This window comes from Musca autumnalis, unplaced genomic scaffold (genome assembly GCF_047663935.1).
Source record: "Musca autumnalis isolate F117 unplaced genomic scaffold, ASM4766393v1 scaffold_1, whole genome shotgun sequence".
Taxonomy (NCBI): Eukaryota; Metazoa; Arthropoda; class Insecta; order Diptera; family Muscidae; genus Musca; species Musca autumnalis.
The window spans coordinates 107,194,642-107,220,994 of NW_027411644.1; the positions used below are offsets into that span (position 1 = coordinate 107,194,642).

At 37.3% G+C, this 26,353-nt stretch overlaps 1 protein-coding gene across 6 annotated transcripts in view; it reads right to left on the minus strand.

Annotated features, from left to right (window-relative positions):
* rn (rotund) overlaps positions 1-26,353 on the minus strand; it is a 464,377-nt gene that overhangs the window by 220,530 nt on the left and 217,494 nt on the right. For all 6 annotated transcript variants that reach the window (XM_073987532.1, XM_073987524.1, XM_073987477.1 and 3 more), the window contains 2 exons: positions 18,924-18,960; positions 8,223-8,273 (listed from right to left, as the gene is read on the minus strand). In XM_073987532.1, coding sequence (XP_073843633.1) covers positions 8,223-8,273; positions 18,924-18,960 — 88 coding nt within the window. The remainder of the gene's footprint in view (positions 1-8,222; positions 8,274-18,923; positions 18,961-26,353) is intronic.

The following is a 26,353-nucleotide window of genomic DNA, read 5'->3' on the forward strand; positions in this document are numbered from 1 at the left end:
CTCCACCACAAGTTGTATTGAAGTAAAATGGAATAATTAGTTTCCTTTCGTGTATGAAAATTGCAGCAATTTCGGTAAAACAATGTGAGGCACCATTCTATGGGGGCTATTTCAAAACGTCGATATATACCGACAAATTTCTGACGGACAGTTTTTAGGCTCAAAGAAGACTAAATACCAAATTTCCTATATTTCGGTAAGAGAATGTGGCTAAAACTTAAAAAATACCGAAAATCAAGAAGTACGCTTCTATGGGGATATAGGAAGACGTGGACCTATACTGATAATACTCTTCTGGAATATTTTATAACTCTTGGAAGACGAAATAACCAATTTCAGCCATTTCGGTTGGATATTGACGTCACAATCTTCAGTATTACGAAAATCGGAAGGTACCGTTCTATGGGTGTTAATCGAAACGTGGACCTATACCGACGAATTTTAGTCAGAAATGGGGAAATATGAAAGCGTGGACCTGTACAGACATATTTCTGGCGAACAGTTTTATATCATACTAGCAAATGCCCGCTACTTCGTATGCGGAAAGGAAACGAAATATATATCAACAATATTTAATACGGGAATGGTGAATACTTGAGATATTGTTGTACTAAGACCTATTTTTATTACCAATATTTTTTCGATTGTAGTCAGAATTTAAAAAAAAAATTGCCGTATCGCATCTACACAGCTACCATATTTTTTATTTCGAATTTCCAAAACTACGTATCATATTGCAAATTTCAGATTTGACTCCTCTTCACTAACACAGCATTCTCTTCCAGTACGAATTTCCAAACACTAAACTTTATCTCACCCCTTCACAAAAAAAATCACGCACATTCACAATTCAAGGTTCTGGCTTTAGCGGTTTCGCCCAGAACCCGAATAGGTCCGTTAAATTTTCGGCCACGTTTTCGTATATCCCCATATAACGGTACCTCTTGACTTAGTGTATTTTTAAAGAAGAACAAATGTATATTGTCCAATTTTCTTTAAATTTGGACCTTGAATACTCAGAGGATATAGAAGTTTAATTTAAAAAATCTCCACTTCAATCCACGTTTATTAGAAGAGATATTTTGAAGATTTAGAGTATTTGAAGATCTTCTGCACATTTTCCAACCGAAATTCGGAATTTGTGGCAAGAAAGGTTAGAACAATTCTTTACAAAAAATTGTACTTAATGTGCACCGGTATGTCAACAGTATATAACGGAAAAATTTTTGAAAGCATTTCAATTTAGGATTTTTTAATATCAGGGGTAAATACCTTTTAGTTAACAAAATTGTACCAAAGCGGTCAGAACAAAAAACATATTTTGAAAAGATGCTTCACATTTAACTACTTTATTTCAGTACATTATTTAGAAACTCCTTGGCGTTAACATCAAATCAATGGGGCAATATTCAGTACAATTTTTCAAACTCAGAACTTTGTCTCAAACTTTAGAGCGATCTTCATAACAAATATGTTTCAATTTCGTATTTTTTGTAAAAATTTCGTATTTTTAAATTATATAATCCCAGCTTTGTTCCTACACCCAACACCAAATTTAGTACCTTAACTATTTAAAATGGTTTTGGTATCAACATGTTACCCAACTTTTCCTACACATAGGTAAACGTTTCAAAAATTACTTCCTTATATTCAACATATATCCTAACCCCAATTCAGTTTTCCAGTTCCCCTGAAACCCATTTGAGGACTATTTAGTAGTTTTTGTATAAATAAGTACGAATTTTCAAAACCTACTCCCTACCTCCACTCTAAACACCAACTGCTAATCTAATACCGAATTTCAAAATTCCAGTTCTACCCTTTACAAAATCACAAATTGTACAAAATTCTAAACCATATAGCAAATACCATAAGGTACCAAATTTTGTACCATTTAGCACTTTTCGTACACGATTTTCCGAAATGTACTTTCATATCTCAGCTCTATCCGTTCACCTAAACCCAAATTATAGTCAATGTAGTTCCATTTAGCACTTTTCCATAAGTACGAATTTCCAAAACTACCTCAATCCTACACTCCAACAATAATCTGTACACGCAAATACAAATTATAGCGAAATTCGTACCATTTAGTACTACTTCGTGCACATTAGTACGAAAGCTACCTCCATATCTCAATTCTATATTCCATATATATTTATATATTTACTACCATTTATTACTTTTCGTACACCTATAGTTCGAATTCCAAAAACCTTTCATTTTTACTCTTCATCAGTGATCCTCATTCCAAATTTCAGGATTCCAGCTCTATCCGTTCACCCAAATCCAAATTGTACTAAATTTAGTACCATTTAGTACTTTTCGTGCACTTTTAATTCTAATTTCTAAAAACCTTTCTTTGTTACTCTCCACCAGTGACCCTAATTTAAAATTTCAGGATTCTAGCTCCATCCGTTCACCCAAATCCAAATTGTACTAAATTTAGTACCATTTAGTACTTTTCGTACCCTTATAGTTCGAATTTCCAAAAACCTTTCATTGTTACTCTTCATCAGTGACCCTCATTCCAAATGTCTGTATTCCAGCTCAATCCGTTCACCCAAATCAAAATTGTACTAAATTTAGTACCATTTAGTACTTTTCGTACCCTTGTAATTCGAATTTCCAAAAACCTTTCTTTTTTACTCTTCATCAGTGACCTTCATTCCAAATTTCATGATTCCAGGTCTATTCGTTCACCCAAACCCAAATTGTACTAAATTTAGTACCATTTATTACTTTTCGTATACTTATAGTTCGAATTCCAAAAACCTTTCATTTTTACTCTTCATCAGTGACCTTCATTCCAAATTTCAGGATTCCAGCTCTATTCGTTCACCCAAACCCAAATTGTACTAAATTTAGTACCATTTAGTACTTTTCGTACCTTTATAGTTCGAATTTACAAAAACCTTTCATTGTTACTTTTCATCAGTGACCCTCATTCCAAGTGTCTGTCTTCCAGCTCAATCGGTTCACCCAAATCAAAATTGTACTAAATTTAGTACCATTTAGTACTTTTCGTACCCTTACAGTTCGAATTTCCAAAAACCTTTCATTATTACTTTTCATCAGTGACCCTCATTCCAAATGCCTGTATTCCAGCTCTATCCGTTCACACAAATCCAAATTGTACTAAATTTAGTACCATTTAGTACTTTTCGAACACGTATAGTTCGAATTTCCAAAAACCTTTCATCGTTACTCTTCATCAGTGACCTTCATTCCAAATTTCAGGATTCCTGCTCTATATGTTCACCCAAATCTCAATTGTACTAAATTTAGTACCCTTTTGTACTTTTCGTACACTTATAGTTCGAATTTTCAAAAACCCTTTGGTACATCTTTCTAGCTCTCCATCAGTTACCCTCATTCCAATTTTCAGAATTCTAGCTCTTACCGTTTGCCTTATACAAAGGGTACCATATTTAGTACCTTTTAGTACTTTTCGTACCCTTCCAGTTCGAATTTCCAAAAACCCAGCCTTATCTCACCCCTACACACCAACAGCAACCTACACCCAAAATTTCAACTTTCTAGCTTCAGCGGTTTCGTCTGGGCGCTGATGAATCAGTCAGTCAATCAGTCAGTCAGTCACTCAACTCACTACTCTTTTATATATATAGACTAGCAAAGTGCCCGCTACTTCGTATGCGTTAAATATACAAAACAAATAAATAATATATAATATAGAATGGTGAACATGGAAACATTTTGTGTACTAATACGTACCACTTTAGTCCGATTTTCGTCACGCCTACACATCAAGATAAATCCACATTTTTCGAGATATTTTAATTGAGGTTCTCAGCGCAAATATGGCCTAACCCAACAACCGCCATCCTCACTTGCAGCTCTATCTCTTCCCCCAAAAATCAATTATAGAACTATTTAGTACTTTCATGTAAATACATAAATACGAACCTCCTCCTATTATTTCAAAATTCCCTTTACACAATAACAAATTGTACCAAAACCTGTGCCATTTAGAACTTTTCGTATATTTATGGTTCATATTTCTTAAATCTCACGTTATAAGCAAATGATAACAGTAATCATAATTCCAAATCTCACGAATCCAGATCTATCCGTTCATCCAATACAAAATTGTACCATACATGGAACCATTTCGTACCTCTTCTTCTTCTTTATTTGCTAATTCGTTTTCCGAATGTTAGCGACCAATATAATACAAATATTTTTTTTTCTTATTTTTTTTTTACGTCGCTCAAATCCAAGTTGTACCAAATTTAGTACCGTTTAGTACTTTTTGTACATATAAGTACGAATTTCCAAAACTTCCTCAATCCTACACCCCAACAGTAATCTTAATTCCAAACTTCAAGATTCCAGCTCTAGCCGTTCGCTCAAATCCAAATTGTACCAAATTTAGTACTTTTCGTACTCATAAGTACGAATTTCCAAAACTACTTCCATATCTCAATCCCACACTCCAACAGTAATCTTAATTCCAAATTTCTTGATTCCAGCTCTATCCGTTCGCTCAAATCCAAATTGTACCAAATTTAGTACTATTTAGTACTTTTCCTACCCATAACTAAAAATTTCCAAAACTTTATCAATCCTACAATTCAACAGGTATTAATTCCAAACCGTACCCATAAATAAAAATTTTCAAAACTACCTCAGTGCTATGTTCAAACAATAAGCTTAATTCCGAATTTCAGGATTCCGATATATCCGATCACTCAAATCCAAATTTGGTACCATTTAGTACTATTCGTATCCAAAGTACGAATTTCTAAACCTATCTCTATCAACACTCCAACATCAATTTTAATTCCGAATTTCACGATTCCAAATGTGTCCTTTCACTGATATCCAAATTGTATCAAATTTAGTACTTTTCCTACACATAACTACAAATTTCCAAAACTTTATCAATCCTACACTCCAACAGTACTCCTTATTTCAAATCTCGGGATTCCAGCTCCCCAAATGCAAACTGTACCAAATTTGGTACCATTTAGTACTTTCGTAACCATGAGTACGAATTTCTACAACTACCTCAATCTTACACGCCATCAGTAATCTTAATTCCAAATTTCTGGGTTTCAGCTGCATCCGATCACCGTAATCCAAATTGTACCAAATTTGATACCATTTAGTACTTTTCGTATCCAAAGTACGAATTTCCAAACCTACCTCTTTCAACACTCCTACAGTAATCGTAATTCCGAAATTCAGGATTCCAAATGTATCCGATCACATAAATTAAAATTTGGTACCATTTAGTACTTTTCGTATCCATAACTAAAAATATCAAAAACTTCATCAATCCTACACGCCAACAGTAATCCTTATTCCGAAAATCGGGATTCCACCTATATGCGTTCACCCAAATCAAAATTGTACCAGATTTGGTACCATTTAGTACTTTCGTACACATAAGTACAAATTTTCAAAACTACCTCAGTGCTATTATGTTCAAACAATAAGCTTTATTCCGAATTTCAGGATTCCAGATACATCCGATAACTCAAATCCAAATTTGGTACCATTTAGTACTTTTCGTATCCAAAGTACGAATTTCCAAACCTACCTCTATAAACACACCAGCAGCAATTTTAATTCTGAATTTCACGATTCCAAATGTATCCGATCACCCAAATCCAAATTGTACCAAATGTGGTACCATTTAGTACTTTTCGTTGCCATAAGTACGAATTTCCAAAAGTATCCCAATCCCACACTCCAATAGTAATCATAATTCCAAATTTCACCATTCCAGCTCTATCCGATCACTTAAATTCATATTGTACCAAATTTGGTACCATTTAGTACTTTTCGTACCCAAAAGTACGAATTTCCAAAATACCTCTAACCTACACTCCGACAGTAATCCTAATTCTAAATTTCAGGATTCCAGTTCCATCCGTTCCCCCAAATCCAAATTGTACCTTATTTGGTACTATTTAGTACCTTTCGTACCCATATGTACTAATTTCGAAAACTACCTTCATATCTCAAACCTACGCTCCAACAGTAATAGTAATTCTAAATTTCAGAATTCCAACTTTATCGGTTCGCCCAAATTCAAATTGTACCAAATTTAGTACCATTTAGTACTATTCGTACAAATGAGTACACATTTTCAAAACCACCTCCTTATATCAACTCATCTTCTTAACCTTGATTTTCATTCCAAATTTCAAGATTTTAGCTCTATCCGTTCACGTAATACCAAATAGTACTAAATTTAGTAACTTTTAGTACTTTTCGTACACTTATAGTTCGAATTTCCAAAAAACCTTTGGTACACCTTTCTAACTCTCCATCAGTGACCTTCATTCCAAATTTCAAAGTTCTAGCTCTACCGGTTCGCCAAATACAAACGGTACCATATTTAGTACCTTTTAGTACTTTTAGTACCCTTCCAGTTCGAATTTCAAAAAACCCAGCCTTATCTGACCCCTTCGGACCAAGAGTGATCCACACCCAAAATTTCATGATTCTAGCTTCAGCCGTTTCGTCTGGGCGTTGATGAATCAATCAGTCAGTCAGTGAATCAGTCACTCTACTCTTTTATTAATATAGATTGAAGACTAAATACCAAATTTCAGCCATTTTGGTGGAAAATTGAAGACACAACCTTCAAAATACGAAAAATCGGGAGGTGCCTTTCCATGGGGGCTATATGAAGGCGTGGACCTATACCGACAAATTTAAAGGGGAAGCTTGAGTACTCCAACGAAGTCTAAATACCAAATTTCAGCCATTTCGGTGGAATATTGAGGCCACAACTATCAAAATACCGAAAATCGAGAGGTACCGTTCTATGGGGGCTATACGCAGACATGGACCGATACCGACAAAATTCTGGGGGAAAGTTTTATACCACCAACGTAGACTAAGTACCAAATTTCAGCCATTCCGGTGTGATAATGAATCTAAAACCTTCAAAATACCGAAAATCGGGAGGTACCGTTCTATGGGGGCTATATGAAGGTGTCGACCGATACCGACAAAATTATGGGGGAAAGTTTCATACCCCTAAAGAAGACTACGTACCAAATTTCAGCCATTTTGGTAGGATAATGAGGCTAAAACCTTAAATATACCGAAAATCGGGAGGTACCGTTCTATGGGGGCTATATGAAGGTGTGGACCGATACCGACAAAATTCTGGAGGAAAGTTCTGTACCCCTAAAGAAGACTTCGTACCAAATTTCAGCCATTTTGGTAGGATAATGAAGCTAAAACCTTAAAACTCTCTATCTTTAAAATTGCGAGCTGTATCTTGATTTCAACAGACAGACAGACGGACGGACAGACGGACGGACGGACAGACGGACATTGTCAAATCGACATAGAATTTTATGCTGATCAATAATATATATACTTTATAGGGTCTCCGACGGATATTTCGATGTGTTACAAACGGAATGACAAATTTAATTATACCCTCCATATGGTGGAGGGTATAAAAATATTACGAAGTTTTGAGGCCGTCTACGAAATCCTGTTTTTATTAAAGCATTTTGCGGTGCCAACTCTAGCTCGAAAACTAATAAACCAATTGTCATATAGTTTTGTGGCCGATTTCGAGAAAGTTACAAAAAAAGACCTGTGACACCGTGTGTAGTGGTTGGAGCGCAAGATAACTTTCGAACGGATCTGCCGATTCGGTCCACAATTTGGTCTTTGCAATATTTTGTGCAAACTTAGTATACGTTCGTAGATAAGTCCACTTCTTCAGGTCCCTCCCCCACAAAAGATCAAAAATGTTCGGAAAAATTGTGCACACGATAACTCTTGATGGGAATGACCGATTTGGTCCATACTTTACTCATCCTAAATGGTTGAAATTTGATACTTAGTCTTCGTTAGGGGTGTAAAACGTTCTACCTGAAATTTGTCGGTATAGCTTCACGCCTTCATATGGCCCCCATTGAACGGTACCTCCCGCTTTTCGGTAATTTGAAAGTCGATGCCTCAATATCCCACCGAAATTGCTAAAATTTGGTATTTAGTCTTCGTTGGGGGGTGTAAAATGTAAAATTTCCACCAGAAACTTGTCGGTATATGTCTTCATACAGAACGGCGCTCACGGATTTTCGATGTTTTGAATGTTCTAGCCAGGGGTACAAAACATTATAAAAGTTACAAAACATCCCTTTACAAAACAGCCTGCTTTATAACAGCTTCTAGTAAGTAGCAAATTACACGCTAACCAAGCTTCATTGAATTTAACTTACCTTGTGGTGTCACCGCATGATGATCCAACCGATTGTCATCTATGAAATGACCTAAAAGTAAACGAGAGAAAGGAAACAGAAAATCTAAGTTAATGGCAAAAACAAAAAAGAAACAACACTCAGAGACACTTTTATTGCAATTAATAATAATGATGATGTTAAGATTTGTGCAGATCAATCGGTCAGCCTAACAGGCTACCTGTCTGTCTAGTTGTTCTCTACAACATGTCATTGCTGCAAGTCAAACTATTGGAAATAAATCATTTGGTTAAAGATAGTGTGGCGACGACAGTTAACTGTGTCAACAGTTTCCTTTTGAAACAGTGCATCATATCGTGGTAGAAGCTGGCGCCACCTATTGAGCAACCATGTTTGGTAATGACAATGGATTGTTTTTCTTCGATTGACTATTTGTCCATTGGTCCGTTTGACAAAAGAGAAGGCGGTATTCTTTTGAACTACAGCACACCAAGCTATATATGCAGCGGGCGGACATTCGATAGCTCGGTACTAAGAGAAAAACTATTTATGAAAAAAAAACCAAAAGGTTGAAATTACTGAAAAGCTGTTATATTTTTCTGTTGTCGTTGTTGTCTTTGAGTGTGTTGTTAGATCAGTTTTAGCGTTTTAATTAAACTTTAGTTAGAAAATATTAGTTATGGTTGTCTGTAAATTGAAACTTTCAAGTCGCTATCAATTGACATCTGGAATGTGTCGGTGATTTATGTTGTTTCTCACAACAAGACTTTCATGGGATGTGTTTTGATTGCAGCGATAGGTGGTTCAAAAATGTGGGTGAGGAATTTATTGCATTTATTGGACAAGAAGAAATTCATGGGATAATATTTTTCCATACAAACCACTAACATAGTTACGGTATAAATATTGAGAGCTACTGCTTCCTTTTAAATGGAGAATAGAAAGTTGAGCAACTTTGTGCCACATAAACAGGCAGTTGTTTGTTATGTCCCTCCCATTATTTCAACAATGACCATATTCACTAATTTTTCACCAAAAGCCTCTCTATACAATCTTTCCTCGTAACTATTGCAAAGATTAACATAACATGTCCACTACACAATTTAAATGTCGTTAAATAAAAAAACTAACAACAACTACTTCTTGATTTTTTTCTTTTTTGGTTTAACGATCGATTATCATCAGCATCTACGTAATCCGCATCTATTCACAAGTTGTTATAATCTTGATCTTCTTCCTTGTCTTTGTTTAACACTGATATCATCTTACCAGTCAGCAACAACAACAGTAGCAGTTGCCGGTACCAACAGCATCATCAACTAAAGGAAGATAGCAACGGGGATACACTACTCCATTGATTTAATCTTCCACTAATCTTAAAACTTAACAAGCCAACAGTTTTGTTTTTGTTTTCTCTTTCGCCCTCAATATTCCGTTGCCTTTGACCAAGAGATTTTTGCCTTAAACGTTGTTAAATGTAAGGAAGAAATTGTTTTAATTCACCGGGGAGGTCTACAACATTTACTTGTCATTTGACTTAGCGTTTGGTTGTTGTTCAAGTTGTAGGTGAATGAAGAAGTTATTATTGCAGCAAAGGGCCTTTTTGTGGGCCAACTTATTTCATTCCTTATTCCCAAATATATTTCTACCATGAAATTCAGAAGGATGAACGAATTTTGGACAGCAGAAACGCGATTGTTTATTGATATTAAGATTATATGTATGTATTTTCGCTTGTAACGTAAGGCTATGCGAAGCTTTAAGCTTATGATTTTTTGGAAAGTAAGTGCATATTTTCTATCTTCTCAAAGTCGTTTAGGACTCGGCGGGCAACTTCAGGAAAATTAAGGGCGGTTTAGCCGTAAATTTTCAGCAGATTCCTCTATCTTTCCTCCCTGTCCTTGTTTTTGGCTGGCTTAGGCGTTTCAATCCGTAGCAACGCGTAGCGCACGAGAGAGATACAGGGAGAAAAGGAGAGAGGAGAAACGTCTTTTCCGCAGAAAAAAGAGAGAGATGGAAAAGCGGGAGTGTGAAAAAATCGAAATGTACAGGAGCCAGAATGAAGTCCGAAAATTCTACCAAAGAGTCAAGCATCAAACTGATGGCTTTGGTACAGGCACATCCTCCTGTAGAGACCAGCAAGGTAATTTGGTAACAGATACAGATAGTGTACTCAGGATATGGAAAGAACATTTTTCAAAACTGTTGGTATCCAATAGCAGCGAAGACGACGAAGATACCACAGTCCCAATCCCAGAAGATGGTATTGAATGTATACCGCCCAGCCAAGATGAGGTAAAGACAGCAATAAATCGGCTGAAGAATAATAAGGCAGCAGGAGCCGATGGCTTACCAGCCGAGCTGTTCAAAACCGGAGGCGACACGCTGATAAGGTGTATTCATCAGCTAGTTAGCACCATCTGGCAGGAAGAACGAGTACCCGACGATTGGAACCGGAGTATCCTGTGCCCCGTCCACAAGAAGGGAGATAAGACTGTATGCTCTAACTATAGGGGCATAAGTCTACTCCCTATTGCCTACAAGATCGTGTCAGGGATATTGTGCGAACGACTAAAGCCTATGGTCAACGAGATAATTGGACCATACCAATGCGGCTTTAGACCTGGCAAGTCCACCATTGACCAGATATTTACCCTGCGGCAAATCCTGGAGAAGACCCAACAGATGCAGATCGACACCTACCACCTTTTTGTCGATTATAAAGCAGCCTTCGACAGCCCGCTGCGTTCAAAGGTATTCCAAGCCATGTCTGAATTTGGTATCCCCGCAAAGCTCATCCGTCTTTGCAAAATGACTTTAACGGATACGAGGTCCTCAGTTAAAATAGGAAAGAACCTCTCCGAAGAGTTTGGTACCAAAAGAGGTTTCAGACAAGGAGACAGCCTTTCGTGTGATCTCTTTAACATCCTGCTGGAAAAGGTTATACGAGAGGCAAACGTCAAAAGAAGTGGCACAATCTACACCAATAGTCACATGTTACTTGCTTATGCTGATGATATAGACATCATGGGCCGATCAGTAAAAGAAGTAACTGATACCTTTATGAAGGTCGAAGGAGAATCTGCTAAAGTGGGTCTGGCGGTAAACGGTGAGAAGACCAAGTTGATGGTGTCGACGCGCAATGCGTCCATTGAGCTCGGACCGACTGCGGAAGTTGGTTCCTATAATATTGAGGTAGTAAAAGACTTCGTCTACCTTGGCTCCTCCGTAAACACAACAAACGACATCAGTTGTGAAATAAAAAGAAGAATTATATTGGCCAACAGATGCTACTTTGGTTTAAGTAAGCAGTTCAAAAACAAAGCCACACCTCGTCAAACAAAAATAACACTCTACAAAACACTGATACTACCCGTGCTGATGTATGGCTCCGAAGCCTGGGTACTTGCGCAAGCAGACATGGCAGTTCTTGGTGTGTTTGAGAGAAAAATTCTTCGAAAGATCTACGGACCAAACTGCGTTGACGGTGAATATCGACGTCGCATGAACCACGAGCTGTATCTGCTGTACAACGACATCAATATTGTTAAACGTATCGAGATGCAGCGATTGCGTTGGCTAGGCCATATCATAAGAATGAGCGATGATGACCCCGCTAAAAAGGTGTATAAACACGGACCGCTTGGCGGTGCACGCAGAATTGGCAGGCCAAGGAATAGATGGCGCAAACAAGTGGATGATGAGTTGAAAAGGCGCGGAATTCCAGAAAGCGAAGCAACAAACAGAGAGAATTGGAGATCTTTTCTTAGTTCGGCCTATAGAACAAATGTTCTGTAATGGGCCAGCTAAGTAAGTAAGTAGGCGTTTCACGAAATCTATTATTCCTATATTATTTTGACTTTTGTACATGATTTCAACTATATTCGACTAAATCTTCAAAAATAAGCAAAATGTCCTTTTATTTCTGCCGTGTTTATAGTAATATATAACCAGACTTCTTTTTTCTAGGAAAGCGTTTTTCCTTGGCGCAAAATTTTAATAATTTGCTATAAAATATAATATTTTTACACACAGAAACGAGGATTCTGTTCGCAGTTATTAAAATTTATGTTAATATTGCAGAAAAAGGTCGATAATGATCTGTTTTTTGGCAAAATATGTAACAAAATTTCCAAAAACAGGAATATTTTTGACGCATAGAAAACATGGTTAACAAACATTTCTTTGTTATTCTCGCTTATAGGGTTGCCATGGTTCCATGTTATATACATTTTTAATTGCCACAATTCTAAAATACTGAGGTGTTATTATTGGTAAAATTGAAAACCGAATATTTTTGACACTCTCTGTACTCTCTGTAAGAACAGAATGGCCTTTAATTCCAGAGATATGGGTCGCCGAAGTCGCCAAATTGATAAAAAAAATCGAGATTTGCATAACTTCGAGCTCAAACTTTGGCAATACAATCTAAAATCTAACAAAACTAAACCATTCAGCCGGCACCCCCGCCTTAAAATCCGCCTGGGATGTTTGTAGAACAATCTATATAAATAACAAGTAAGAAAGTATCAGTCGGCTTTACCGACAGAGATATACCCTCAGCCTGTGTGGATTGAAATAGGTTTTTTGCCAAAAAAAAAAAAAAAAAACTTATGTAGGGGGGTTTTCAAATTTTTTGGCGTATGAAAGCTCAAAAATTTGCGGGGATACCGATAGATAGGGAGGTACCGGAAGGAGTGGACCTATAGGCAACACCTTCGAATTCCATCTAATATTCGAAGAAATATTACGATATCCAAAGTGTAGACGAACGCAGTATTCGAGCTCTCAAACCTCTACCTAGTGTGCCATAGAGTTTTTTTTTACAATTTTCGGGCTGTTCGCTCAAGAAGTATAGACTTGCCTCTGAAGAAAAAACTTCTACTGTCGTAATTGAGGCAACAAAAACCAAAGTGATTCGAGAGCTGATCTTAAAGTGAATTTATCCAAAATTTGGTGTGGGAGGTACCCGAAGGAGTGGACAAATACAGTCCATATTCGAACCTGATTTATATCTGGTAGATATATTAGGATGTGTAAAGTATGGACCAAATCGGTCACTCCAATCAAGAGTTATCATGCGAAAAAATTTTCCTAACATTTTTGAACTTTTGTGGGGTAGGTACCTGAAGGAGTGGACCGATATGGCTTATCTTCGAAATTAAACTAAGTTTGCACAAAATATTACGAAGCCCACATTTTGGACCGAATTGGCAGATCCCTTCGAGAGTTATCTTGCGCTCCAACCACTACACACGGTGTCATAGGGGTTTTCGCAACTTTCAGGCTATTTTCTCAGGAAGTATGGACTTGTCCTGGTTGAAACTTGTCATATGGGGGGGGGGGGGGGGGCAGTGAATACAACTTGCTACAACAAAAATCAAAGCGATCCGAGAGCAGGTCCTAAACTGAACTTTTCCGAAATTTTGTGTGGGAGGTACCCGAACGAGTGGAGTGATTTATTCCATATTGAAACTTTATCTATGTCTGGTAGAAATTTCACGATGTGCAAAGTATGGACCAAATCGGATACTCCCTTCAAGAGCCATCGTGCGCACAAATTTTCCGAACATTTTCGAACTTTTGTGGGGGAGGTACCGGAATAACCGATATAACCCATCTTCGAACTTAAACTAAATTTGGACAAAATATTACGAGCGCTAAATTTTGGACCGAATCGGTTGATCTGTTCGAGAGTTATCGTGCGCACCAGCCTGCCAGACAGATACAAAATACAAAGTCAAAATTTCGATTTTTAACAAAAAATGTGACGTTTATTGACCACTAATCGGTCAAAAAATTTTAAGGAAAATTCTCTTATTTGAAGACAAAATTGATGTATTCAATAAACTCACAAAAATATATGAAGACTGAACACCAAATTTCTGTAATTTTGGGTGAATAATGTGGCTAAAACCTTAAAAACCCGAAAATTGGGCGGTACCGTTCCACGGGGGTTATATCAAAACGTGAACCAATACCAACAATTCTCTGTAAAAATAGTTTGCAAGACCTGGCCAAAACTAAATACCAAATATCAGCTACATTAGTTGTTTAATGTGGCTAAAACCTTGAAAATACCGAAAATCGGGCGATACCGTTCTATTGGAGCTATATCAAAACGTGAACCTATGTACATAATTTTTATCAGAAAAGTTTTTTGGTCCATTGGGAACCCTCAATGCAACATTTCGGCTTATTTGGGCGTGAAACATATGTATCTTCTAATCTTCAAAATTCCGAAAATCGGGAGGTACCGTTATATGGGGTCTATATCAAAACGTGGACTTATGTCCATAATTTTTATAGGAAAAGTTTTTTGTAAAGTTAAAACCCCGCATCTAAAAATTCAACCAATTTGGTTGATAAGCTTAGCTAAAATATTCAAAATACCGAAACATTAAGAAGTACCGTGGCATGGGGACTATCCCAAAACGTGGACGGACCTTCCCAATTTTTTGCTCTCGACATTGTCAGTGAACTATAAGTATTTATACCAAAATTCATCTGCCAACGCCAACTCCTTTTATATTTGGCCACCGTTTATTTGAACTCGCGACATAGTGCAGCGATTTTTTGAGGTTATACGCCATTATCTCGGGAACTATGGACTTGCCCTCGAAAAAAATTACAATGATGTAAAGGGGGCCGCACGAACATCCTGTTACAAAAAATTTCATAACGATTCGTGAGGTGTCACTAAACTGCACTTATTTCAAATTTTGTGTGGAAGGTACCTGAAGGAGTGGACCGATATAATCCATATTCGAACCTGATGTATGCCTAGAGGTAGTATTACCAAATGCAAAGTTTGGTTCAATTCGGTTACTCTCTTCGAGAGTTATCGTGCGCACAAGTTCTGCTACAATTTTTGAATATTTGTGGGGGAAGTACCTGAAGGAGTGGACCTATATGGCCCATCTTCGAACTTAAATCAAATCTGGAAAAAATATTTTGATACCCAAACTTTGAACCGAATCGATTGATCCGTTCGAGAGTTATCGTGCGCACCAGCCAGCCAGACAGACAGACGGACGGACAGACATTGCTAGATCTACTCAAAATTGTCTGAAACGGATATCGTACAAACATACTTGGGGTCTAAAACCATTATTTCGATGAGACACATTTTTGTTCGTATCAAAGTGTATATACCCTCTTAAGCCAAAAACTACTGAACCGATTTTCCTGAAATTGTACAGGAATGGCCCCGGATAAAATAGGCTACAAAATTAGTTGAATTTCGGAAAGGGCGGGGAAATTCCCCTATACCCTATTTCTTTAAAAATGCTATATTTACAAAAATTACGAATGTATCGGTTTGGAAATTAATTTGCGAGACAATTGTGGTTGTGTCTCCGACTTTACCTACTTTCTAGAATCACGACCACTTTTAAAAATATGATACATCTACAAATCTACTGAAAATATTTTCCTGAAACTTTCAGGGAATGTACATAGATGGCTCCCAGTGAAAATGGGATGCATATTTTCTTGAATTTCGAATTATGAATAAAAATCAAATGCCGTCATAATCCAACTTAGATTTTTGTGGAAAGAAAATTTTACCACGCCCAATTTTTTTTCAATTTTCAATTTAATTTTTTTTCTGCAAAAACTACTGAACCGATTTTCCTGAAATTGTCAGGGAATGTACAGGGATTGCCCTAGAAAACAGGCTACATATTTTATTGAATTCCAGAGTGGGCGGGGTACCACCGCTAAAGACACGAGCACGTCTGTTTTTATACCCTTCACCATAATATGTAGCACATCGAAATATTCATCGGAGACCCTACAAAGCATATATATTCTTGATCAGGGTAAAATTCTAAGTCGATATAACCATGTCCGTCTGTCCATCCGTCTGTTGGAAGCAAGATACAGCTCGCAATTTGGTATAGAAGTTTCTATTACTCCTAGGATGTTTGGTATTGCAAATGGGCTATACCGGTCAACGTTTTTATATAGCCCCCATAAAACGGTACCACCCGATTTTCGGTATTTTGAAGGTTTTAGCCTCATTATTAAACCTAAATGGCTGAAATTTGGTACTTAGTCTTCGTTGGGGGTATACAACTTTCCGCCGGAAATGTATCGGTATACATCCACGCGTTCATATAGCCCCCATAGAACGGTACCTCCCTATTTCCGGTATTTTGTAGGATGTGGCTTCAATATTAGACCGAAATGGCTGAAATTTGGTATTTGGTCTTCATTTGAGGTATTAAACTTTCCATATGAAATTTGTCGGTATAGGTCCACGCCTTAGTATAGCCCCAATAGAATGATATCTCCTAAGTTCCGGTATTTTTAAGGTTGTGTCCTCAATATTCCACGGAAATTGCTGAAATTTGGTATTTGGTCTTCACTGGGGTATCAAACGTTCCAATACGATTTTCAGTATTTTAAACGTTTCAGCATCAGTATCCCACCGCAATGGCTGAAACTTGGTACTTAGTCTTCGTTAGGGGTATAAAACGATCTCCCAGAAATTTGTCGGTGTAGGACCACGCCTTCTTATAGCCCCCATAGAACGGTACCTCCCGATTTTCAGTACTTTGAAGGTTATGGTCACAGCAACCCACCGAAATTGTTGAAATTTGGAATTTAGTCTTTGTTGAAGGTAAAAGGAACGGTACGTCTAGAATTTCGGTATTTTGAAGGTTAGACACATTGTTTTACCGAACTTGCTAAAATTTGGTATTTAGTCTTCTTTATAAACGAAAGGTAACTAAATGTTCCATATTACTTCAATACAACTCGTGGTGGAGGGTATAACAAGTTCGGCCTGGCCGAACTTAACGCCGTTCTTACTTGCTTAAATATGTTATATCTCCAATTTCCAAAAAATTTACAGCAAAACCTCAGTGTTTGAGGAGGTGGGGTACCTTCTCCACGCCTTTCTTTTAAATGCTTTATCTATAAGCCAAACTTATGATTATATCGGTTTCAGCATAAATTTTGTGAGGCAATTGGTTTGTGTGCACCCTAGGTACATAGTTGGAGCCAAAATACCAGACCGCTCACTTTTTTAAATATGTTATATCTTGAAAACTGATGACAACGCCCACTCTACAATAATTTTTCTCAAAACTATTGAACATAATTTCATGAAATTTTCAGAAAATGTTCAGGAATGACCCGTAGTTCAAAATGCTATATATATGTTGATGAATTTTGGGGCCTGTTGTTTTATAATCGCTATATTTGGTAAACTTATGAATACATCGGCTTGCAAATTAATTTTCGAGAAAACGGTGGTTGCGCCCCCGATTAAATGTTCTTTCTTGGCGCCCGAAGCCCGACCACGGCCAGTTTTTAAGTATGTTATACTAGCGAACCGATTTTGACTAAATTTTGTGGAATGTACCGTGGTAGGCATGAATGTCGAAGGTGGCACGGTATCTCCCTTATTAAACAAACGACATCTTTACAAATTTTCTTAAATAGTGAAGTTCAACGGTCCATCACCATGAAAAACTAAAAACATATACGTCGCAATAAGCGGCAGAATTTGACTTAACTATTTTTTTAACTTTTATTATTAGATCCCTTAGGACGATAATAAACCCTAAACAGCACCAATGGGCGAAAAAATCCGACAAAGTCCGTAAGAGAAAAGAAAGGTTGCAGACAAAATTTGTTGATAAATTTAAAATCCTCAATGAATAAATCGGGTTGAGAATGGACCTGAAGAAATGAGGTAGAACATACCTATTTTTGAGTTATAAAACATAAACTGCATAAAAAGTTGGCATTAAGACACAATACGACGGGTCAGCAACACGGATGTGGGTCTGCTAGTATAATAATAAAATTTCAAAAACAAAAAATCAAAAGATTGGTTTTTCTAGATGTTGTTCATAGCCAAAGTATTGGATGTCTTATGCCACAAACGTTAAACAAATACTGTATTGTTCCGAAGTCAGCAACCCTACAGTTAGTCCAAAATTACGATCAAACCCTTCAAAACAACTTTAAACTTGAAATCAACTATGCGGAAAATTACACGGGTCGCCCCGCTCCACCACCTTGACTAGGTAAAATAACAAAAGCCGTACTGCTATGATATCACAAAGATTGGACGTACTCAGTTCACGATATTTGTTAATATTACCCCCAAGTTTCATTGAAGGCCCATTTTTAATAACGCCCTGCAAAACCCAAATGTTTGCTCCTGATTTTGTTTAAGCTTTTTAGTATGTGTATGTTTGTGTGTGCGAGTGTGTGAATATTTTGTTATTTATTTTTTGTGCAGTTTTTTTCTGTCTAAAGCATGGAATTTATGTTAACAAGTTGTAAGCATCTGTTGTATGTTGTCTCTCGTTTAGTTTACGGCGACAACAATTTCTTCTATTAGCTTTTTACAACATGTTTGGCATTATTTCTATTTAAAAGAATTTTTGCTGCTGTTGTTTATTTCGGAGAATGTATGTATATGCTACCAGCCACTTAATTCATATTAGATTAATTTCTGTATTTCGATACCGCTTCTAACATAGATTACCTATTTAGATAGCTAATATTAGCACATACGAGATATATTTTTGGAAAATCAATTAGAAAAGGCTAGTTAAACTTGTATTTAAAGTCATAAACAAATAATCAAGCGAACACATTTGAAATCAGTTGTTGGTAGCTAAAAAAATTCCTCTATAGAATTAACATTCAAACTTCGTTTATAAAGCAAATAAAAAATAGCTTAAAAATTTGAATTACCTTTTTGTAGGTTATTGTGGTGATCATTCATTTTGGTCTGAAAGAAAGAGAAAAAAGTTTATTATTTGATTGGAATATAATTTGCTTAGGTATTTGACTCTAAGTCAACATTTGCAGTTATTATGACAGTTTTGGCGTTGTTTATTTGGGATTAAAACTATTTGTTTTTTAATAGTCGGGCTAATGTATTACATACATACATTCATATACTCCCATACACACTCCCGACACGGGACACGGGAGTCTTCTCTCATATCAATGAGTGCACACCTATTCATATTAGCTCAATGATGTGGGATCTACTTTTTATTGCCGAGTCCAAACACCGTTCCTTATGACATCACTTATAAAGAAACTTTACATGGCTGTAATACTCAGGAAATGTCGCCGGAAAGTATGATGTTTTTGCCCGGTATGGGAATCGAAACCAGACAAACAGAGTGCAAGGCATCACAGCCTAATTTGTTACAAAACTAAAAAAACTCATTTGGGCTGGTACATGTAGAGTTTTTGGGAACTACGGATGTAAGACTTTTTCTGAGGGCTAAATAACCACTGCCTTTGAATTGAAAAATACACAATAAGGAAAAATTTCCGTGAGAGAAAAAAATTATGTAAGCATTCAGGGCAAATTTCTAGCCGTTTTGTAGGGTAATTATCACAAACAGTAGTACCCAAACTTCTTTCAATTTAAAATATACCCGAGACGAGTCCTTAAACTGCACTTTTCCCAAATTTTATGAGGGTGGTACCCGAAGGACGGGACCGATATAGTCCATATTCCAGCCTGATACATGAATGAATGAAATAATACAATGTGCAAAGATGTGACCAATCAGAAACTCCCTGTGAGAGTTATCTTGCGGATTTGCCATTTCCGTTAGTCTCATCAGGGGTTTTTTGAGCTTTTAGGTCATTATCTCCCCCTGAAAAAAAATTGTAACGTCGTAAAAGGAACCACAAGTACAACCTTCTGAAAATATTTCAAAACAATCCGAGAGAAGCTCTTAAACTTCACCTTTTCAAAATTTTGTAAGGGAGGTACCCGAATGATTGCAACGATATAAAATTGTAACGTCGTAAAAGGGACCACAAGGGCAACCTTCTGAAAATATTTCAAAACAATCCAAGAGAAGCTCTTAAACTTCACCTTTTCCGAATTTAGTTCTTATTCGAGATCTATATCTGGAAGAAATAATACAATGTGCAAAGTTTTGACCAAATCGATTGCTTCCTTTCGAGAGTTATCGTATCTTACAAAACCGAATGCGCTTTGCTAGGATACCAAATTCAGACATGGCTTGGAATAACTTCGAACATAGGGGGCTGTCAGAGGATGATCTATAATCGACAAAAATGTTAAGTGTCAATCTGCAACTCCGGAAATTGCCTTAGGGTAAATGTGTGGTCAATGGTGGATTTGCCAGGTCTAAAGCCGCATTGGTTTGGGTCATAGTTTTTACCGTCGTTCACATAAAATCCCTGATACTATCTTATAGATAATATGAAGCAGATATATGCATCATAAAATTAGAGCACACAGTCGTATCTCCTTTATTATGGACGGGACACAGTATGCCCAGGTTCCAGTCGTTGGATACGCGTTCTTACTGCGATGGTGCTAAACAGCTGCTTCATACGCCTCAGAGGTAGTTTACACTATCTATCAATGTCATATGACACGAAATAAAAACATTCCATATCTACCCACGCAGGCAATGTAGAGACGTAACTTTATTACAATTTTGCTGGTGTGGACGCACCAAGTAAATGGCGTAAGGAAAATCCCCAGTATTGCACATATTAGCGACGGTATAATGATGGAAAATTTCATGTCATATGACATTTACATATAGTGTAAACTACCCCTTATCAGCGTTTCGTCTACTGTTTTGAACAGATCGGCTGGTAAGCCATCGGCTCCTGCTGCCATATTAATCTTTAGCCGGTCTTTACCTCATCTTGACCGGGCGGTATACATTCAATACCATCATCTGGGATTGGATCTGTGGTATCTTCGTTTTTTTCGCTTTGGAAAATGATCTTTCCACATAATGAGTACACTCTCTGTATCAGTTACCAAATTACCATGTTGGTCTCTACAGGAGGATGTGCCTTTACCAAAGCCATCAGTTTAAACTTTTACTCTTTGGTAGAACTTTCGGACTTCATATTTGCTCCTGTACATCTCGATTTTTTTCAATTCCCGTTTTTTAATTTTACGCGTTCCTACTGATTGCAGAGTAGCCTAAACGCCGCGTTTTTCTCTTCGGCAGTAGCATGACACTCCTGGTCATACATTGCGTCCCATGCCATACCATGCAATTGTGGTGATATGTTATCGGAACGAGGAGTGCTTTCGTTCAGAAATTGAGCTAGTTGAGTGAAATATGCTGTGGCTATCTGTTGCGTTTGCAGTCTACCGATGTCCAACTTCCGCGTTTTGTCTGTTATTTGTAACGTTTAGAAGGGTACGTACCTTTGCTGCAACAAGGTAGTGGTCCGAGTCTATGTTTGCTCCTCGGAACGATCATACACCCAACACGCTCGATGAATGTCTTCCAACGATCACAACGCGATCAATTTAATTTCTTGATTTCTTGTTCTTTGATGAGGTGTTTTTTTACCGATGCGAAGTCTATCAGACTGAATTTCCCGACTGTTGAGCCAAAGTTATTCTCTTCTAAAATTGCTCCTCGGAACGATCATACACCCAACACGCTCGATGAATGTCTTCCAACGATCACAACGCGATCAATTTAATTTCTTGATTTCTTGTTCTTTGATGAGGTGTTTTTTTACCGATGCGAAGTCTATCAGACTGAATTTCCCGACTGTTGAGCCAAAGTTATTCTCTTCTAAAATTTTGACATTCAAATCGCCTAGAATAATTTGAATGTCATGGGCAAGACAACGGTCATATGTTTCTCATAAGCGCTTGTAACATATATCTCTGGTCTGTTCGACCTTGTCTTCAGTGGTGGCATGAGCGCAAATAAGACTGATGTAGAAAAATGTTGCTTTTATCCGAAATGTAGCAAATCTTTTGTTCAAGGAGGTGAAGCTGGGGACCAGATGTTTTAACTTCGGAACAACTATAAATCCGTAATCAAAATCATGCTTTATGTCCCTGATAGCCAAGCCATTGCTGCCTATCCACGCGTGCATAGGATTTAATGTCGTTTTTTCTCCGCTGGCCAACAAAGCTTTATGTCATGGCAGCTATAATACTGGGCGTTGTGACGTGTGGTTGGCACTAATTTCGTACTGTACTTTTAAAGTACATCTGCTAATGCATAAACCTCATGCAAACGTTTGCTTGGCTTGTCAACATTAGAGGGGTTTCTGTTTCTTTTTATATCCTCAGCATTTATGCTACACTTTCATACGGGCAAAATGCGCCTCATCGAAATAATGGTTAAAGACCCCAAGTATGTTTGGACGAAATCCGTTTCAGACAATTTGTCTGTCTGGCTGGAGCGCACGATAACTCTCGAATGGATCAACCGATTCGGTCCAAAATTTGGCTTACGTAATTTTTTGTCCAAACTTAGTTTAAGTTCGAAGATGGGCTATATCGGTACACTCCTTACGGTACCTCCCCCACAAAAGTTCGAAAATGTTCGGATAATTTGTGCACCCTAACTCTTGAAGGGAAGAACCGACTTGATCCGAACTTAGCACAAAGTGAAATTTCTAGCAGACCTAGATGAGGTTTCAATATGGACTCAATCGGTCCACTCCTTCGGGTACCACCCACACAAAATTTCGGATAAGTTCAGATCAGGACCTGCTCTCGAATCGCTTTGATTTTTGTTGCAACAACTTGTATTCACTGCCACCATACGACGGTACAAGTTTCATCTGAGAAAATAGCCGGAAAGTTGCAAAAAAACCCTATGACACCGTGTGAGGTGCTTGGTGCGCAAGATAACTCTCGAACGGATCTGCCGATTCGGTCAAAAATTTGGCCTTCGTAATATTTTGTCCAAACATTGTTTAAATTCGAAAATAAGCCATATCGAAGATTTGTTAGGGGCAAGTCCATACTTCTTGAGAAGAGACCGAAAGGTGTAAAAACCCATATCTCACCATATGTAGTGGCTGGAGAGCACGATAACTCTCGAACTGATCGACCGATTTGGTCCAAAATTTGGCCTTCGTCATATTTTGTCCAAAATTCAGTTTCAGTTCGAAGATGGATAATACCGGTCCACAGCTTCCGGTACTTCCCCCAACATTTGGTTCGAACTTTGGATCTCCCAACATTTTTTCCAACTTTAGTTAAACTTCTAAAATGGCCCTCTCCCACAAAATTTCGACATTTGTCTCCATCCTTTGGAAATGCATACCGATGCTGTTCGATATGGTCCTGTGTACAGCGATATTATGTTTTCCGTGGACAAGTTTACGCTTTCTGGCATACTGGTCCAAAAGTTAAACGATGACTAGTGGGGGCCATATCTATCGAAAAAATATGCCTCCCAAAATAATAAAAGATTATGTCGGTCCATTCCTTTAAGTACATCATCCGCAACACTTTTGAACTTTAATCCTAATCCACATTTTTGTCGGCAAGTTCAAATATCCAAAAAGTGTCTCAATTCACATGGGCTGAGGGTATATCTCTGTCGGCAAAGCCGACTGATACTTTTTACTTGTTTTCTTTGTTGTTCATAGTATGTTGCCTTTTGGGGGGATGGGTTACTTGTCCAACGCCCAACCCAAGATTTAACGTTCTTAACACATGTTAACGGGTGTTAAAGGCAGATCCCCAAGTGACACCGTTGGGAGGTCAATTTCCGTCCACTTGAGATGAAAGAGGGATTATTTACCTCCTATAAATATTAAAATGTGATAGAGGGTGCCGTCCTTCTGTCGGGATTTTCAACTGAGGACCTTCGACAGATGCAAGAACCGTATATTCGCAATTTTTTGGGTGTTATACTTGCGATTTTCCAATTTTTGATGGGGATAATGCAACATCCATCCATCCATCTTCAAACACTGGCCTTACAGAGTCTTTTAACAAAAGTTATTATATCAAATCGATTCGATTGGCATTATCGATGTGATAGTTACTTGATAATTTAAACTTTTCATTCATATTTGCCATTGCCATTTTAATTCAAGGACATTATGTCTTTAATAAAACAAATCGCAATAAAAAGCACCACTAAGAGTAAAAAAATGAGATGGAATGAAAATAGTAGAAAATAAAAAGAACAGTGAATAGAAAACAAAAAAACGAATGGGGAATCTCTTTAAAAGAAATCCAACAACAAATCCGTCTAGGAAATAACGTTTTTTCGTACAACGCCACTGGGGGAGCAATAACATTTCTTTATTGGTGGTTATAAAAAACTTGGCAACAAAAGGGAATTCCAGAGTCTTTTTTTGCAATGTTTAGCTAGATTCCGTGTTTTTTTATTCTTTTGTCGGTATCACTTTATTGTGTCTATGTTTATATAATGTTTGTTTTTGTTAGAACATATTTTTTTCTAAATTTATATTCGCAGGGATATCGCCGGTATTTTTATACGGAAGCTTATGATGGTAACAACAAGAACACAATATATGAACGTAGGTCATGTTCATGTTTTGTTTGTTTTTGTTTCTATTTTTGTTAGGAAATATTTTTTTCTAGATTTGTTTCCGTTGTTATTTTTATTTGCTTGAATTGATTTTATGTGACTTTGACCAAGCAGCCGGGCCCCATTCATCGTCACATTGTAGTTAGATTATGCCGAAAAAAAACATAAAAATAAAAAAATGGGTTCTAAAAAATAGCTATAAAGGTCAGAATAACCGTTTTAGCCTCGATATGGTTCCGTTTTGTTTTCTTTTCCCAACAATTTCTTTTTGTCGAGTTTTGTTTTAGACGATTTATATTTTTTATGTGGCCATAATAGAATTTTAACCTATATCCGTTGTTTACATGGGCTCAATAGATTGTTTGTTGGAATTCATGGCTGGTTTCCTTTATTCATTTTTGTGTTTCCAAATATTATTTAAAGTGTTTCGATTCGTTATGAACAAAATATTTGCACTTGAATGCATATCACTTGATATGGAGTGGAGTAAATATTATTTTTCACAATTGTTAAAGGATTAGGAAATTTGAAAACAGCTGTATTTGTATAACAGATTTTTAAAGAGATTAGATATCGAAAGATCAAATGAATTTTATTCTGTTAATAAAGACCAAAGGGATGCCGTTTGGAATATTTAAATTATGTCATTTCAACTACAGGGTGACTTATTGATAGTACAGAACAGACATGATCGGATTTAATATTGCAACAAGAAAAGATACCAAGCAACGGTCCTGACCGGCTGTAACATCACAAGCCCAGGAACAAAGTACGAACAGACACAACACAGAAGTTGGGCATCGGTAAGCTGGAATCACAAGAGTTAGCCGCAGCATATTTCACTCAACTGCTCCAATTCCTTAATGAAAGCACTCCTCGTTCCGATAACATAGTACAGTGGCAAATTATTGCCCACTACAAGTATTGCCCAGTGGAAGCAACCGCAAAATCTATACTTGGTTAGCACTGACCTAACCTTGGATACTTGGATACCAGAGACCTCCACCAAGGAATCAATTGTATGACCAGAAGTGTGGTGCTGCTACCGAAGAGAAAAATGCGGCATATAGAGGTACTTTACAATCAGTACAAAAAAATACCGGCTGAAAAATGATAGGGCAGCAGGAGTAGACGGCTTACAGCCGAGCTGTTCAAACCCGGAAGCGACACTCTGATAAGGTGTATGCATCAGCTAGTTAGCAACATCTGGCAGGAAGAACGGGCATTTGGGTTATGACTTTTTTTCAACCTCATATCCCTGTATCATAGCATGATAGCGGTGAAAAAAAACCTCATGCAAAAAATAATTTTAAAATTTGAATTTATCAGAATTATGTGCAATCTTTTGAAGTCACTGTTAGCAAATAATTGACCATAAACTTTAGAGCCACATGAGATAACCAAACTGACTCACTAATTTTCTTGTTTCTCACAAATTTTCTTTAATTCTGAGAATCATAAAAGTGTCGTAAACGCATTTTATACCCTCAGCATTTATGCTAACGAGGGTATATATGTATACTTTCATACGGGCAGAGTGTGCCTCATCGAAATAATGGTTTTAGACCCCAAGTATGTTTGGACGAAATGTGTTTTAGACAATTTGGAGTCGATTGAGCAATGTCCGTCCGTCTGTCTGTCTGGCTGGCTGGAGCGCACGATAACTCTCGAACGGATCAACCGATTCGGTCCAAAATTTGGCCTTTGTAATATTTTGTCCAAACTTAGTTTAAGTTCGAAGATGGGTTATATGTTTTGTGGGGGAGGTACCGGAAGGGGTGGACCGCTTCCGGTACCTCCCCCACAAAAGTTCGAAAATGTTCGGAAAACTTGTGC